Here is an 18246-nt window from a genome sequence, read left to right on the forward strand (position 1 = left end):
CAGCTCTAGTAATCCATATTTAGACACCAAAGGAGGTAGCCTGGTTTGATGCTCACCTGTAGCTCACCCCAGAAGCAATGTTCCCACTCATCTCATCTATCCCTTCATGGATTTTTTTCCCCATCCATGTGCAGAATAAACTTGTGCACTGCAGCATCTGTGACTGTGCACCACCCATAGACACAGCCTAGTTGTGGACACTGCACAGCAAGGTGTCATTTCTCCTAAGCAATTGCATAAATGCACAGCACCCCTTGAAGATCAGGCCAGTTGTTTATAGGTGCCTGAATATGGAACCTAACTTCTGGTTGCCCAAGATGAACATTTTACCAGGAGTCATTCAAGCCTCCCACCTTCTTCCTACAGTTATCTGTCCATTTCCCACACAGGAGAACTGATGCTCACATGACAGGAGTTCAGTGTCACACAGCAAACTGGTGGAAGGGTTTGCAACAGAGCCCATGGGCCTGTCGTCTCATCTGCTGAGCTTTCCATGGGAGGATACTCACCTTCAGGCCTCCTCTTGATCACTTTAACCTCAGTGCTGGCACTGACCGAGTTGCTCCCCCTGTAGGCATTGCAGGTGTAGGATCCGTCATCCTCAGCCCGAACACTGTTTATAATCAGGCTTCCGTCCTGAGACAGGTGGATATGGTGGCCATCTGCTTGCATTGGAACCCCATTCCTGTAGTGGAAAGCCCATTCTGCCAGTTACTATAACACAAGTTTGACACAGGTGAATGACAGCAACCCTGTAAAGCTCTTCTTTTAAAACCCAATGATTCCATACCCGGGCTCTACAATTTACAGGTGTGTTTTAAGCCAGCTGTGTACTCTGTGTAAAACCCCTGCTTCTCTCCAGTATTGTCTGGCCTTGAGACTAGAGGAGTCAGGGAAACATCCTAGCTGGGCAGTAAGTGGCTGTCTAGCAGTTAACAACGGTGCTGCTTGCTGTCTCCTACTCTCCTCCAAGCCTTCACTGACCCTGAGAGCTGTGTAGTCTTGGCCCCCGTCCATCTTTTTGGATCCTTCAAGAAGGTTCAAAAGGTTGTGCTTGTTTCTTTTCCGGTAGAAAGTCAGCTATTGGCTGATCTGTTTCTCCTGGAATACTTGTCTACAGGCTTGGAGAACTAAACAGGCCTACAAACAAACGATCAAGGAAATTAAACCCAAGTCACTGAGAAGGGTGAGTTTATTCACATTGTAAAATTGGATTCTTGGAGAAAATCTCGCATTGATTCAATAGCGCTGCCTCTTCAGACCATTCCCAAGCCTCTTCTCTCAGTCATCCACAAAAATACTGATTTTTACATCTCAGAGCAGTAGCTGTGTTATCTGCAAAAACAGCAAGGAGTCTTGGGGCACATTTAAGGCTAAGACTACACTATGGTTTCTACTTTGGAATATATTTGTATCCTGAAATAAAAACTGCGCAGCGAAACACTGCACTTGAAATAGCAGGGCTATTTTAAGCACAGTATTTTGTAGTTCAAAATAGCCTGCACCAAGTTTGAAATAAGGTAACTCAGAACAACACACACAATTTGTGCAAGTTATTCCAAGCTAGGCTAGGACTATGCTGTAGCCCTAATAGATTTATTGGTATAAGTTTTTGTGGGTAAAACCCACTCCATCAGAAGATGTGGGGGCTTTCACCCATGAAAGCTTATGCTTTTATGTTAGTCTTTAAGGTGCTCCAGGACTCCTGTTTAGCTTTTACTAATTAAGCAGAAGAACTACACCAAAACTCAATTTCTTTATCCACAAGTTGCCACTGCCCCCCACCACCCCCGAGGACACATTTTTCCTATTTTAAGTGACCTTTAATTCTTCTCTGCCAATAGATTTTTCTTTGAGCAGGGGTCAGGGGATGAGCAGTGGAACTAAGACAACTACTGGGCATTAAAGTGGTAAATGGTCTGACCAAAGCTCACTCTCAGTTCCTCATCCTGCACTTTTTGCTAGGGTAGATGTCACTACTGTCCATTGTAGATTCTTCCAGTCTAGCCAGGACTGGAGCTTTTCTCCATGGCTCACTAGTGCCCAGATTTGGTGACCCTGGATGCACATTTCCTGCCCAGCTTTTGCAGAGGTAGAGTAAGACTGAGCAGGGGCTTGAGATGAGAGGGCAGCCAACTGTGCTCTCTGCCCCTCCTCCCATATAGGCTAATGTTTCATGCAGGCTGTGCGCCGTGGTCAGAGAGGGGCAGGAAATGCTCTTACTGAGGGTACTCACCTGGACCATCTTACATGCACATTGTTGCCAGTCACTCTGCACTGGAGCTGGGCGTTCTCTCCCTCAGACACAGTGAGGCTGGGCAGGAGGCCTATGATCTTCAGCTCACCTGGGCAGTGGGAAGATCATCAATATTAGGAAGGCCCTTCTATGCTGCCACTGGTGGGTGGAACATCCCTTCCTGAGAAGCCTTTCCACACTGGCCCTAAATGGTCAGCTGGTACCTGGGCACTTCCTAAGCACCTGCCCCCCTCCTATGGGGCAATCATTTGTTGTACAGAGGTGGAAAAGGGGAAACCCCTAGATTTCTCTTTGGGAGCCCTGTTGTCCACACTAACGTTGTTACAATGAGTCACTGTGGTAGAGGAGTCAGCACCCCGTCTCAGAACTGTGCACCAGCAGAATTACACCTTGTCGCTATAGCTACTCTAGGCCTAAGCTAGTCTGGAGATGCTGAGCATCCATGACGACTCCTTGTAAGATGTGCAGCCACTCAGAAGAAATTAAAATGCCATCCAGATGTGCCGTGTCCACAGCTAGGTTTTGTGTTTCTATTGGTGGTGCACATTCACATGTGGACTTTACAGCCATTAGGGAAGCAGTGAGTACAACTACCCCTTTCTGCTACCCTAGCACTGGACACGACATGCAGCAGGAACTAGACACATCAAATCCATCGCTTCAGCTGGAGCCAGCTATACTTCCCCATTCCTTTCTTTTTATATTCTACAAGTACAATGGGGCCTTCCCCTGCCCCACCCTCTCCTACCGAGAGTCCGAAGCAGGATCCATCGTTGGTCCTGGTCACGCCCATTCGAAGCAATGCAGGTGAAGAAGCCAGCGTCTTCAGAGCCAACACGATTGATCACCAGAGCACCATCTGACTGCTGCCGATGTCTGGGGGAACAACGCCACAAGTTCCACTGAGGTTTGGGAAGGGAGAGGGAACGTGGGGTCATGCTGTTAGCAGCATAGAAGTTTAAGGCCTGAGCTGCTAACACCCTCTGGGAAGACATTCAGCAACACCACAAAGATTTAAGGAGGCAGAGACTCCCATTAGCAACAAGGGAAACCACGCAACCAACTCCCAGAGCCACTACATAAAAACATACCCTAGTGCCGTGACCTTCAGAGACTCAGATCCACCCTCAGGGGGAGCAGCTACCACAAGATGACCCCAGTAACTCCTGAAGTTCCCCGTTAAGTTTCTAGTGATTACCAGATGAACTATCCCCTATCTCTGGAACTTCTCCACTAATGTGTTTGATCAAATGCCAACATGTGGCAATCTTATGTCTGAACAGTTGAGCTTCTGGATCACTGGTGACTTATTCACCACAGCTGTTCACTTAAGAATGATGTTCACTGTTTAAGCTGTGGGTCATGCTACCTAACAGCACAAGGTGTCATTTCTGTTCCATGACTGGGTGGGCTGTTATGAAACACCACAAGGCCTGACTCCATCACTGGGGCCTTGCTGCTTTGGGCAAAAGAATGCATCATCCTCCAGACCCCCAGCATTGGCACACCCAAAGGCTGCCTGTGATGACAACATTACCCCCTGAACTCACCTGGAAGAGGAAACAGGCTGCCCATCCTTCTGCCACTGGATAGTTAATGCAGGTGAGGCTTCTACAGCACAAGGCAATCTGACACGCTCCCCAATGTGGGCATCCACCACAGAAGGCTCATTCTTATCCATTCTTAATCTGCAGTACAGATCGTCATGAGAGCAAAGAGATGCAGCAACTTCCTAACACAGCATTTGCAAATCAATTCAGGTACGCTGTACTGTGTGCCCTGTTTGTACCCCTGAGGAGGGGTTGAAGCTCTCTGCATTCACACCAGAACTCTGATGCTCCCTATCTCCTGCACCTGCTGCGTGCACATTGCTGAAAGGCAGCGTTTCTACACACCCATCCTCCTAGGCACTTCTTTGGCAATCAGCCTAGGAAGTGTCAGCTTTCAAAAAGCTTTTAATTGCCCATTGGGATGGGCAAGGGGCCATGCGGAGATGGATGAACTAGGTTAGAGTGAAGGAAAACTACCACTCCCCAGTCTTTACTCAAAATTCACACCAACTCCTTCCTGAGCTGCAGATAAGTTTTGTAACACATTCACCTTCTGCCTCCTGCTTGCAACCAGACTTGGGCTGAGAACTTTACTAGGTTTAGCAGATCTCAGTGCCTGGGGCTTAGAGCTGCACAGCATGACCCAGTATTATCTAAGTACTAGGGAAGTAGTAGTTCTTGCCTAACGTGCAACCCTGCAGTTGTGACCCTTCTAGCCCTGCCTGGTTCCCAAGACCATTTGTTCTTACCAGACTCTAGATGAGGGGGAGCTTGTGGTGTGTGGCTTTTTTATTCACTAGGCCTGGTTCATGCCTGTTTAACATAGGCCCATATTGTTTTCTTCACTTACCTGTACACAAGTGGCTGGTGTACAGAGGAACCAGATGACTGTACACCATTAACTCCTCTGAGATCTGCGTGTGGGTGATTCAGATCAGGAAAGAGCCGCCTTTTAATACCCTCTGTCAGAGGAGATTCCTGGTCCTCTGTTCAAAATAAAAGGCTGTGTGAGAATAAGACAACCCAGTCACCACGACCTCTTGCATGGAGTTGGTGTGAACTTGGGAGAGTTAAAGCAGGTAACAAACAGGAGCCAAGCCCCTTTGGCATCTCTTCTCTGACTGAGGAGAGCTGCAAGTCTGAGATGCCCATTAATGGGAGCTACAGCCATGCAGGATGTGGCAACTGGGCTCTTGGTCTCCTCCATCAATGGACAGGCAGCCGTGTCTCTTGGGTAAGGAACCCTAGAGGAATGGCAAAGAGAAGCTGGATGTTTCCCGTCCTCCTGCAGAGGCATGAGGGTACACACTGGAGAGGAGAGCAGTGGCGGCTCGTCCTTTTTTTTTAAATAATGCCTCCTTTTCTCTTACCCAAAAAAAAGAGCAAGATGATGCAGAAGGCCCATTCTGGGTAAGACCCCAGCATTTACAAGAGTCAGGTGGAGTGGTTTGTCCCAGCAGTGCACATGACATGATGTGAAGCAGGACTGGCAGCCATGGCAGAGAGTGATTTCAGACCAAGGCCAGCAGGATTCCCCTCTCTGTACCCAGTAAAGCGAAAGGGAGAGGAGGGAGGACTCCAGGATGAAAATGGACCGAGGCTGCTGGAGGTGAGACTAGCATTGGGCTAGTCACTGCTCCAGATGCAGCTGGCACTGCAGTCTCTCTCAATGGTGGCGTTAGGGCTAACGCTGCGTGGAGGAACGTGCTGCTGGGATTAGGGCTAGCACTCGGATGATTTGGCCGCTGCCATAGAAGAAGGTAGAACAGCAAGACGCCCAGTGAGGGGAAAACCTGTTACCTACCCATAACTGTTGTTCTTATAAACGTGTTACAGCTGTGATCAAGTGCAGTGGAGCCAGAGAACTTTGCTTACCAGTATCTGTAAGGACAGGGCACATGCCCTGCTGTCAAAGCCCTGCCCCTGGCAGTATAAGGACGGCACTGTCAGCGCACCCCCCTGGTTCTTTTGCACTGAGCCTCAGAAGTGTAGACTCCAGCGCAGAGGGAACGAAGGGTGGGCCATATAATACATGACCTCAGCACATCTTAAAAGAACAGTAGTTACAGGCAGGTAACAAGTTTTTTTTTTTGAAGCAGATGCAGCTGTATGTTCTGCTTCGCTGACCAGCAAGCAGCACTCCTAGGAGGTAGGGCTTGAAGTCTGTTGACACAAGGACTGCAAAATGGCCAACCCAAAATTTGCTTCGCATCTGGGCACAGCAGTAATGCTATAGTGGTTTGCACAGAAGATCACGTGGCAGCCCTGCAACTATCCAGGACTGGAATGGCACTGAGGAGTAGAGTCTATGGTGCTTGGCCTTTGAAGTGGTGCAGTTTAGGTTATTTTACAAACCATTATGAGGCAGGAAGTTCTACAACTGGAGATTGTGATCACCACTTGACTCTTCATGCATTCTGCATGTGAAATACACATACAAGATAAGGAGCAGAAAGCTTTGGTCCCAGTCAGATAAAAAGCTAAGCAGCACCTGACAGCCAGCGTGCAACCAGAGGTGAAAGTAAAATTAACTCCCCCCCCACCCCTCATTCCAGGGATGGGGGGGCACCGTTCTTCAATGGTTAGAGCCAATGACAGACTTCTGCAGACATGAGGCTCTCCTCATGGTCACAGCAGATACTATAGTTTGAACCATGGCATCTAGACAGACAGCTTACTGCAAGGTCTGGACCTCTAAATGGTCTCCCACCATGATTCTCTAGACTCTTCCAGCGACCTGTCCTTGACCACAGACATGGCCATCCAATTGCCAAAATCATGTTTAGAGAGCAATGCCACCTAAGTTGTGATGCACATTTGCAGGGAAGGGGGGAGACAAATCTCCCTTGTCATTAGTCCATCCTTTTTGACTCTGTCCTCACCTGCCATGCCATGTTATTTGCTGCAGTTACCATCAGATTTAAGGGTCAGGTAGTAGTAGAAACCCTCTGAATCCTGCATGGACACAAAGTCCTGCTTCTCCACATGTTTCATTCTAGGAGGCTACAGAGAGTCTTTGCAAGACTCAGAAAAGCCTCATTTATTGGGATGGTTTCTCTCCTTGGAGCTGATGATTGGAGAACATCCAGCAGCTATACATATTCTCCTGCAGAAATTCCACCTGAATACACAAGACAGCAGCCACACACCTTAGGAATATGGATATGCCTTAAAATCATCTGTAAAATTCCACCCCTCCACCACCTCCATGATGAAGAATGTTTGAATCCCGGCGAGGGCAGCCAACTACTCCAATCATTATACTAACCCTAAACTTAAACTAAGGTACAACAAGTTGAACCTCTCTAGTCTGGCACCCCGGGGGCCTGACTGATGCCAAACCAGAGAATATGCTGAATCACAGGAGGTCTAGCAGCATTACCAACACTTCCACAGCTTTCAGGGCTCTGAGAAAACACATTGGGGTAGATTAGAGCTACACAACAGTACAGAACAGGACAGCCAGGACTGGTGGCTGTGAACAAACTTGAGAGGAATGCGAGAAACCTGACCACATCCGTGATAAGTGGTCTTACGGCTAACTAAACTCATCCCAGACTGCAGATGTTGCTGGATCAGAGTGTGCTGACTAGAGAGGTTCAACCTGTACTACTACCCACAAGAAAAAGTCTCAGACTGAAACCAAGAGTGCAAGGTGAAAAACAGCTCATTAAAATGGCCATACTGGGTCAGACCAAAAGGCCCAGCTAGCCCAGTATCCTGTCTTCCAACGGTGGCCAGTGTCAGCTGCTGCAGAGGGAATCAACAGAACAGGTCATCATCAACTGATGATAGAGCTCGAATTCTAGCTGGGGTCATGGGAAGAAAGAGGGCCCAGGTGGTGCTGTGCTTACATGGCCAGAGAAGCAAAGACAAGAGAGTGCGAGTGCCTTTCCTATGGGCGAGAGGCAAAGGTCTCCAGTGCACTGGGTGGACACATACCTAAGTAGAATACACAGCTGCATCTGCTCAAATAAGTTCCATTACAAGTCCGCCCCAGCAACTCACATTACTCATTCCTGTTTTCAATTACTTTTAAAAAGGGACAGAAGAAATAATGTGCTGGTTTTAAATGGAAGGTAGCGAGTCACCTTTGATCCGTAGCTGAATCTGTCGGTTTTCCATCTTCCCATTTGAAGTTATGCACGTGTACCTCCCTGCATCCTCAGCTCTGACACGGCTGATCACCAAGGAGCTGTCAGACTGGTAGACATGCCTACAGATGGAACAAATGCAGTTACCCAAGAGAACCTGGGTGGAGCTGCTGATTGACCAAAGCCACATTCTAATTGTCCCTTTTTGGTTTAAATCCCAGCTGCAGTGACTGCCCTGTGGTGAATGGCTGGGGACGCATCACTGGGCAAAACCTACCCAGGCTACTGAATGGGTGAGAGAAGGGGAGACGGCAATGAAAAGAGGAATCTGAGATGGGAAACAAAGGGCAAGGAGGAGACACGGGAACTATTTTAAAATGTCCCCAAACCTAAAGTGCTGAGCTGCCCTTTCAGCAACAGCGTGTGGCCATCCAGTGTAAAACAAAACTAGGAACTGTTGTATTTCTACCTTTGCTTTTACAATAGAAAGTGACTCCTGGCTAACAGACTGCTACAGGAGACGACCCCGCCCCAGAAAACCCTGTACAACAGGTTTGAGAAGTCTCTCTCTCAAAAGGTCAAGTTTTAAGCAGGAAAAGCTGCAATCTGAGAGGGGTAAGCCACTACAATCTATACACAGGTGGCAATTAATGCACTTCCTGGGCAACTCCACCATCTTCCAGCAACACTGACAACTTAGCATTCAGAACTCACTTACGTAACCACTTATGAACTGGATGTTGTTTCTAGACATTGGTGTTGTGATAATGCTTTTTGACCTATTTGTGCATAAATGTTCGTCTACACCACACCCCCAATTAATAGCCTATTTGTTATTGCTATGCCCCTGCCTTTCTGGTATCACTAAGGGGTGGGGTTAATTTAACAGGGGCTTTTCTAGTTGATTAAGTTATTTTGCGGGTCTGTATTTTGTTTTTTTGAGACAGCCTTACAAAATTCTGCAAGCTGCATGGGGGGGGGGGGGGCGTGGAACAGGAATTGCAACATGGTGCCAATGTGGCCAGACTTACCTGTCAGACAACAGGGGCTTCCCATTTTTCTGCCACTCAGTTCTGGAGAAGGGAGACGGACCTGCTTTGCAGAGAAGATGAATGGTCTGTCCCAAAATTGCCTCCACTATGGAGGACTCAGCTCCTTCCAGGATGACTCTGACAGAGGTAGAAATGATTTCACCCTGTGTCCATCTCTCACCCTCACACCTGCCTCTGGTTTCTCTAAGGGTATATCTACACTGAAGTGGGAGGCATCATCCCCAGCTTCATTAGCTATCCCCTCCCTTAGCTCACATTGAGCTTGCTGCTAAACACAGAAGTACAACCACAGTGGTAGGGGGGACTCACCACCCACATATGATCCCGTCTGAAGCCCTCGGTATTGTATGCAGGCAGCTCTGCCTTCTCACTGATGTGGCTCAACCAGAGCTAGCGCAGGTATGCCTGCCCAAGTTGGAAATCATGCCTCTAGCCCCAGTTTAGACATACCCTAAGATAGGCCTTAAGGACAGGCTGGGAGTGACACAGAAGCAAGCTAAAGCATAACCCCAGGGTACGGTAGAGTGTTGGAGCCCTGAGTGCCTGCAGTTAACAAGCCAGGACTAGACTTCTCCTGAAGGGCAGAAGGCCAAGTTTGAAAAGCTGAATTCCTCCTCAATTGACTGTCCACAGCAGAGATCCCTATAGCCTAGGTGAACTGACTCAAAACCGAGTCCAGGTCCCAGGAGACAGCCTGCTTGCGTTTTAGTCTAGACCAGGGTCAGCAACCTTTCCGAGGTGGAGTGCCAAAATGTGACCTTTTGACCTCTATGTACGGTCCGAGTGTTGGTCATACTTTTAAAAGCCACTAACACTCCTACTTAGAATAGCTTCATTAATAAAGAACTCAAAATGCAGAGCTTCACCATCTAGGTGCTGGTTGGCAGCATTAGCTGGTCTTTTGTTAATCCACAGGTGGTATGGCTTTGAGTAAGCTCCCAGCTGCACGGGGTAGGAGGGACAGGGCTGAGCTCCTGCCTTGTGTACCGATGAAAATTGGCTCAAGTCCTACTCTTGGCACCCATACCAGGGGCTGCTGACCCCTGTTTTAGACTTACAATTAAACCAAATCCTCAAACCTTTGATCTTTGGGGTATTCATCAGCTGGGTGTGAATCCATCTCTAGTACTAATCCAGGGCTGATTCCCAGCCATGCTGAAATAAAGTTTTAAAATTATACACAGGACCAAAGTTATTCCTGATGTAGGTGGGCACAACTCCTGTTGATTTAAATGGAAACAGGAGCTGGCCCACAAGGATTCATGTGAAGTGCCCACTAGATATAAAGAATGAAGATTAAGGGCCAAAGCCTGCATTTCTTATACACCCAATAGGTCCACTCAAGTCATTGAGTGTTTGAGACGTGCAGGACAGGGCCCATGAGAGGCAAAGTGGGCATCAGAAATCCTCATGGCATGGACAGCTAGTTCTGCACAGGAACAATATTGTTAAGTCGTCTATAATGAGACATTTCAGGACAGTAAGTTATTTTTCAGTCCAGAACTAGTGCCATCTCCTTCAGAAGGCACTCAGTCCTTCAGTACCACACTGGAGTATAGCTTGAAAAACCTCTTTCATCCGGCATTCTTTCATCCAGCAACATATGTGGTCCAGCAAGACCATGGATATTGCTGGATTAGAGAATCCCAGCTGCCCAAAGCTAGTCTGGCTGGCAGGCAGGTCCAACCAGGGTCAGGGAGCCCCACTGGCAGCCTACCCAGGGTCAAGGAGCCCCACCAGGAATGGAGCCCCCCCACAGGCAGCCTAGGTGCAGGAAGCAAGTGGTGGCCAGGAGGGACAACCCCCACAAGGTGAGCCCAGAGGCCTGGCCTCCCTTGGTCTGGCAAATTCCCTTGTTCGGAACTCCTCAGATGCCAGGGTGCCAGACCAGGGAGGTACAACCTGTAGAATAAAAGTGGCACCTGTACAAGCTTCGCTGTGAGGTAGAACCTGGTGAGGTTCGATGCCCAAGTCCATCCACTGCCGGAGAGGCTGCTCCAGAAGAACTCCACCACTGCTCACGCTGCCTCTCCGAGTGCCCAGACACATCCGTTTCCCCCCTCCCGCGTGGCTGGTGCGATTGGTCCATCCTCGTTTCCCCAGGAGCAGCAGAGTGATGAGAGCCCCAGTGCTGGCCCGTCCCTTGCGAAGACTCTGACACTAGATCCACATTTATGGTCCTTCTCCAACCACCCTCCCTGTGGTGTGGCTCTGGGCCCGGCTGTGCTGTTTGTTTATCAGGCTCTGGTTGGGCAAAGTGGAAGGACCCTCGTGTTCCGCTCCCTTGGCTATGACTCTCAGACCTTCTTGCAGATGGCTGCAGCTGCCCTTGGGCTCCTCCCTCTTGTGGACGGGAGCCCGAGTGGAAGTGGAAAGTCCCCCGGTGGTCCACAGACCCCGCACTGCTTGCTCCCAAAGAGCCTCGGCAGGCCCTCATGCACTCCTCCTCCGAGCCAAAGTTGTTTGCATTGCCATGGCAACCACCATACCAGAACCGGTTGCACTTGCCGACTGCTGCTATGAAGTACCAGCGAGTGGTCCAGTCTGCACAGGGGCCATGGGCACTGGGGAGCAGACACTTGACGGGATAAGCTACCAATAAACAGCAGAAAAGAAGGAGACGTGGTTATGAGGGTTCGCTCCCAGAGTCCCTTTCTACTTTGGAGATAGCATCATGTTGAAGCGATCAAGGCTACCCCGACCGCTGTCTGTGGAGGGAGCGTGATCCCATGGGTAGCATGCCCAGCTAGGAGATGGGGGTCTGTTCCTAATGCTGACCTTGACTCCCTGGGTTACCTTGAGCAAGACACACTTATCTCTTGGCACCTCAGTTTCTTATGTGTAACACGGAGATACGACCACCTACCTCCCAGGGGCTTCTGGTTTTCATTTAGGTTTTACAGCCCAGCACAGCGTATTGCACAATTGCTAGTTATTCTTGTGCTTGGAGGCTCCCATCACAGGACTAGGGAGGGTGAGGGTCATTCCCAGGTCATCCAGCCCAAGGCCTGAAACCAGAACTGGTTGCAAAACCTAGGCTAATACAAGGTGCTCTGGCCTCCTACGTGCTAGGATGTGGAATTAAATGTAAGCCCATGGCCCTATGAACCTGGGACTTTTTGCTGGCTCAGTGGCACCTTTTTGACTCCCTAGAGCCGAGATGCATCAGAGAAGCAGCTTCAGATGCTACAGCCCAGATTACAAGTGGCCTCTATGGGTTGTGGAGGAGTGAGTGAGAAGTTGTCCCTTCCTATGTGCGGCTGGATAGAAGTGCTCCCAGTGGCTGCCCCTGTGCTCTGAGAAGGAACAAAACTGAGTGACACTTTCCCTGAAAGCTTCTCCTGGGGAACCATGGCCCTGCAGTAACCCCAGTTCAAGTCCTAAGTGACCTGTTTGAGCCCTAGTAATAGCCTTGAAACCACACTGGTGCCAACAGCATTGTTTGGGGGTAGAACAGAACCCACTGATAATAGGACAATTCCTAGCTTGCCATGGATCGCCACAACCAACCGAAATGAATGCAAACAGGGATACATGAGTGAGTTCTGGCCTGCAGAGTGTCCTGACAAAAAACCCCTATCGACTCAGATGAAATTAATAGCGTTCTGTAGAAAGTTAACAGGGATTGATGGGAATTTCTCTAATTGTCTTCCAGCCATCCTATAGAATCTCATTGCAGGGAGATTAGTTTTTTGTTTTTTTTTTAAAAATAGTATTTGACGGGATAGGTGAAAACCCTAGAGAAAGCTTCACACATTTTCTATTTAATTCCGTAGGACATTCCCTTCAGGGGAGGCACATTTCTAAAGTCAGAGGCCAACATGTCACGTACGCTGGCTGGGTCTGTGGAGACATCCTTCCCCTTGAGGTCCCGAAGCCGAAGCAGTGTTATCATAGCAGCAGCCATACATGGAACCTCGGCACTCATCCGACGGGTTCTGCTGGGACAAAGCTTGGCTTGCCTTTGTGAAAGAAATTCAAAGCCAAGAGTTACCATTCAGCTACTGCTACAGCACATGAGAAATCATCACATTTGCCCACTGGGTTAGTCTGGCCACTTGAGGCTCCATTATCAGCTCGGAGTTTGTGTGTCATGTCAGTGACAGGAGCTGGACCGACGGCCTGGGAGGCTAGAGATGCTCTGCTTAATCCCAAAACAGAGGCCACCCTCTCAGTGTCTTATGTTGTCCACCAATATGCCTGAAGGAGTCACCTCTAGAGGTAAGAAGGGAATTCTCTCTCAATAGCCACTTCTCCCTTTAGCTGCTCTGTTGAGACTGCAAAGAGGGGAGCTGCTGGGTGATGGTGATGTTTCTCCTGTCCACAAGGAAGGGCATGGAGCTCACTATCACACGTCACACAGCCACCGGCTAACGAATGGTACAGAATTTCAGTCGTTATTCACCTGGGCTAAGTTAAAATGGGCAACTTTGAAGTGAAACCCTCCACCTTCTGAGCCATCCTGCCCCTTATCATCATCCACATTTTGGAATGTCCTAACCAACCTACTCTGGACCATGAATCACATGGTTAGCCCAATCTGGCTCTACATGTATTTCCAGAACCTGGCATGTTCCACTGCAAGAGACTGTCTCAGAACAACAAAACAAACCCCACAATCTCATCCAAGGCAGCTTCACAGGAACCACATATCAAACACAGGGAAAATAAATCAAATGCTCACCTCACTGCCTGCAGAGCTGCCCATGTCTGGTTGCCTCAAGTGTTGAAGTTTGGTTTAGTGTCCAACAATAAAGATTACTGAGTCTCTTCGCCAAACAAGGGTCTTCTACTCCTCAACCTAGTAACACTGACTGCAGCTGCCACACCCCCACCCAGACCCAGGTCATGAAGCAACTCCAGTGAGGCTCCATGAGCAGTAGCAGGAATGCTGACTTACTGCATGTGTGTAGCATCCTCCCAGTATTACTTTCCTAGACTTATTGTCAGGAGACTTAAAGAAAGAGTAGAACAGAGTAGAAAAGCCACAGTCTCCAGGAGCAGCTAAAGCCTCAAAACAACGAGCTGTGTCAACCAGGTCTCGATGCCACTGGCAAAAGATTCTAGAAAGTTCTGGCACGTACCGTGGGGGAGGCTGCAGAGGGCCTGTTTCTGCTCACAGACACATCACTGTAATATTGTGGACAACCCACATTACTGGGTCCCCGGGCAGCTGATATTCCATCAGGGCAGCACCCATACCTACAGGGAAACAAGAAGGATCTTTAGTAAAAACTGGTCCTTTCTGGAACCCTGACCCAACAAAGGCAGTCTGCAGTCATCAACATCGACTCTGTCAGACAGCCCAAACGCCACTGTTTCGTCAGACCTGCTCTGATGGCACGTGCTGAAAGGGCAGCCTTTCCCAAAGGGGCCAGAAGCTGGAGTGTGGCCATCTGAGCAGCAGCCATGAGGGCTCTGGCTGCAGTCCTGAGGGCCAGTCCCTGTGGCAATATCCTGGTGGGAGCTGAACTGCTGGGATCCTGAAGAGCTTGAGTGAGATTCCACATGAAGAGGCAAGAAGTTGGCTTTATGGTCTTCACTGGAGAGGACCCGGAGCTGCCTGGAGCTACCTTGGATTGTTCTTTCATCACTATAAACTGAAAAGAAAATTCCTTAATGCACACAGATCCTTTCTAATTCCACTCCCAGTTTCTACTGCCTCTGTTCAAAGCATGTTGCCAGACGAAAGGAGTCTTCCAACAGTCCAGCTTGGAGGCCAGGCTTATTAACGTACATTTTTCACCTGTGGGGAAGCCATGGGGACTTCTTACTGAAACCTGGGTTCCTGCTCACAACGAATTCTGGACACTTAGGACTGCTGTACTACCAGTTGACCCATTACCATTAAGAAATGGCCTCACAATATTCTTCCTGTCCTTCAACTAGGCCAGGAGACACTGATAGCTACGTCACCTGGGCTGCTTTTCCCATTTCTTATATTCTGATTATAAAGTGTCTACGGGCAAGTGTTTAGCACAGGTGTTCATCTGGGTATGGGAATTGTCTGGCGACCATAAATGCTCACAGAACTAACAATTCACGTTGAAAAAGGGACAACACAAATTTGTTTCAAAATCAAAACACTTAATTCTGTTGAACAATACGTTAGAAATTTACATTACTGAGCTGTTTGTTAATTTTAGCATACAGATTTGCTCCTGTCTGAGCACAAATTGCATGTTACCTACAACTTTTCAGGAAACTGCCCTACATAAAAGTTTGGTCGTTTTCACATTTATTGCTAACTTCTTTGCAATCTGTAATTAGCTTTGTTGTTTCCCCATTTGAGTGTAGCAAGATATTTAAACTATTTTAGCTTCAAAGTAAACCATAATTAAACAACGTGGCTGTTAATCCATTTAACTCAGAAGAAAAGATATTCAAAAAAACTTCATTGAATAAAGATATGTTTTAGTGGAGACATAAAACTTTACTTACAATTATAAATACACCATGATAACATGTTACAGTAATTAAACCAAACTTGCCCCGCTCTGCCTGCCGGGTACACCTGCCAGGGAGCAGAGTCAGGGCATGGAAGCTCACCAGCCCCCGAGTCCGCTCCCTGGCCAGAACATTGAAGAAGGGCAATGGAGTTTGAGGACCAGATTAAAAGCTTTGATGGGCCAGCTGTGGCTGAGAGCCATAACTTGCTTACCACCAGTTCAATAGGTTCCTCAATACACAGAGGGTCACCTTGGAAGAAAGACTGGAATATAGCAGTAGTCACCTCTAATCCCTTGCTGGCTGTTCTCTTCCCCTCTACCCATCTGCCGAGCTCAGGAACAGACCTGAAACACGCTCCCCCACCCCCCACCTGTCTCACTTCCTTTTCTGAATGGGGGTTTCCTGTTCTCTCAGACTCTCAGGGTGTCTTTAGTTCCCAAAAATCTTTTGCATCAGCTGCAGAAGGAGTTCAAAAAAGGCACTGGAGCTGCCAATGCAAGACTCAGGGTCGGACCTGAAACCCAAAGGTGCCTGCAGCACACAGCTGAGTGGAAACAGGGGAACTCGTCTAGAGATGAGATCGGGACAAAGCCTGTAGGTGATGAAACAACGTCTGGGGCTGGACTGGACTGCGGCTGGCAAGGGACCATAGAACCTCCTGGTGACCTCTTAGACATGACCAGGGCCCCTGGGCAAGGTGGAGGAGTGCTCCTGAAAGCCTGGGGCAGCCAGCCACCACTGCCACCTGGAGTACACCATGGCAACCTGCCCCACCCCTGTGTAGCTCTGGCTCACCCTCTCCCCCCTGCACATCTCTAGCTCAACCTCAACGGCCTGGCTACAGCTCTCCCCTGCCACAGGGATGCACAGCCCCAGCTGAACTTCACCCTCCTGCCTCCACATCCCTCAGAGCCACTGGGAGGGAACCATATGGGGCGCCAGCAGTGATTTAAAGGACTCAGGATTCTGGCTGCTCCTGCAGTAGTGGTGGCAAGGAACACTGGGCCCTTCTGAATCACCAGACCCCAAGGTAATTAACCCCCTTCCTACCCTCCCACATCAGCAGGCCTCAACATGACTGCTAAGATGGGAATAGATTTACCCTAACACCACCTACATACAAGTCAAGGATTTATGCACCTGTATGTACATTCCTTTGTGAGCAGGTGTCTAGCTACGATGCAGCATAGATGTAAAAGGATCCAAAATTGCTCCTCACCCTAGGATTCCTGGCAGCCAGGAAAGTCACAGAGAAAGGCAATGAAGAAACGGTAACCAGAATGCGACAAAAGAAAACATAAGGTCTCCAAACCTGTAGTGGTATTGTCTGGGTAGTAGTGGGTCAGCAAGGACTGTCGGCTGATGTCATAGCCTGTGGTGTCCTGCATACTGGGATGCTCTGCAAGGAAAGAAAATGGAGAGAATCTAGGCAGTTGGATGGACTCGTAAATGCAAGTGTCTGTATTCACATGTGCCTTGGAATTGGACAGGAGAGAAAAAGAGTCAGGTCAGGATAAAAGTGGCCCCAGAATTATTCCAGCTCATGGGGACTGGCATTGTTCTCCATCAACTGGCCATGGCCAAGTTCCTTTAAGGTCAGAGGAGGGAGCAAGAGACCCTACCCAGATGACACGTGGTTCTGCCATGACAACTGCGGTAGCAACACCTATGCCGACTTTCGCTTTCAGGCCAGGAGGGACAATATCCTCTCTCTCACAGCATGCTAAAAACAAATAGCCCCAAAAGGGGCAGTGAGACAGTCATGAAGCTGAACGCAGATGCCTACAATTAGCACAGGTTGACAAAGGTGAAACACTGCTCTGTGTGATTCTGGGCACCTAATTCTGGGGCCCATTTTTAGGTGGCTGTTGCGTGAAGCCAAAGAGATTTATTAAATGAACCAATCAGGAGTGGACCCTACAGCTTGGGGGTTGAGGGGAGGGGTAGACCATAGTATTGTTATAGTCAATAGGAGATTGCAAAGCTTCTGAAGCCAATGAGGCCTTTTGTTTGCTCAGTGCATCCATGCTGCCGGACTATCTGGGTGACAGACCCAGCCAGGCAGGCTTGGAGTGTGGTTGGTTTGATACCCCTATGAAGAGTAAATGTTTGTCAGTCTAAACACTGGTCAGCGAGTTGTGTGCCCCGATCTACACCTGACCCCACAGGGGATAAGACTTGTAGCTGGGGGCTGTAACACCGTCATGCCCAAGCTGCAGAGACTCTCAATTTTAGCTACGGTGGTCGGCATCAGTCACGATAAAGACCATCAGCCAGGCAAGTGGAATACAGTAAACCCTCAAAAATGCATGATTGCGAGTTGGCCTTAACTTGCATTAACGCAAGTTAAGCGCAACTCAAAATCCTGCTCCCCCCCGACCCTGGTTCAACCCCCTACCCCATGTATCCCCGATTCAAACCCCTGTGCAGCTCCAGCTCACCCCCTCCTGCCTGCACAGCTCCAGCTCAACCTCCACAGCCTGGCTACGGCTCTCCCCTGCCGCAGGGATGCACAGCCTCAGCTTAACTCCAACCTCCCCTCCCCCTCCCAACAGCCCTCACTCACCCCAGGCTTAACTCCCCTTGCCCCCTCCCACGGCCCCAACCCACAGCCAGGCTTAACCCTCCCCACCTACCGCCCCCCCCGTCCCCAATCCCAGGACGTACCTTTCAAAAGGAGCTCCAGGTGCTCCTGCTGCTTCCCCAGCTGTGGAACATGCATTTTGCCATGGAAAAAAGTCGCCCCACCCCACCAACGCACGCAAAATTCAAGTTATATGAGTGTGTGTGGAATGCAACCCTCACATAACTCAAGGGACTACTGTACTGGAATTAAAAGCTTG

The 18246-nt window shown here is 49.1% G+C and overlaps 1 protein-coding gene across 3 annotated transcripts in view; it reads right to left on the bottom strand.

Annotated features, from left to right (window-relative positions):
- PAPLN (papilin, proteoglycan like sulfated glycoprotein) overlaps window positions 1-18246 on the bottom strand; it is an 88978-nt gene that overhangs the window by 25532 nt on the left and 45200 nt on the right. For all 3 annotated transcript variants that reach the window (XR_012645958.1, XM_074997105.1, XM_074997106.1), the window contains 12 exons: window positions 16716-16802; window positions 14283-14553; window positions 14038-14155; window positions 12786-12915; window positions 10876-11545; window positions 8933-9070; window positions 7899-8023; window positions 4658-4793; window positions 3808-3945; window positions 3006-3133; window positions 2237-2345; window positions 510-685 (listed from right to left, as the gene is read on the bottom strand). Coding sequence is in view for 2 of the 3 variants with exons in the window: in XM_074997105.1 (XP_074853206.1) it covers window positions 510-685; window positions 2237-2345; window positions 3006-3133; window positions 3808-3945; window positions 4658-4793; window positions 7899-8023; window positions 8933-9070; window positions 10876-11545; window positions 12786-12915; window positions 14038-14155; window positions 14283-14553; window positions 16716-16802 (2226 nt within the window). In the remaining variant the exon portion in view is untranslated. The remainder of the gene's footprint in view (window positions 1-509; window positions 686-2236; window positions 2346-3005; window positions 3134-3807; window positions 3946-4657; window positions 4794-7898; window positions 8024-8932; window positions 9071-10875; window positions 11546-12785; window positions 12916-14037; window positions 14156-14282; window positions 14554-16715; window positions 16803-18246) is intronic.

This window comes from Carettochelys insculpta, chromosome 6 (assembly GCF_033958435.1).
Source record: "Carettochelys insculpta isolate YL-2023 chromosome 6, ASM3395843v1, whole genome shotgun sequence".
NCBI classification, from domain to species: Eukaryota; Metazoa; Chordata; order Testudines; family Carettochelyidae; genus Carettochelys; species Carettochelys insculpta.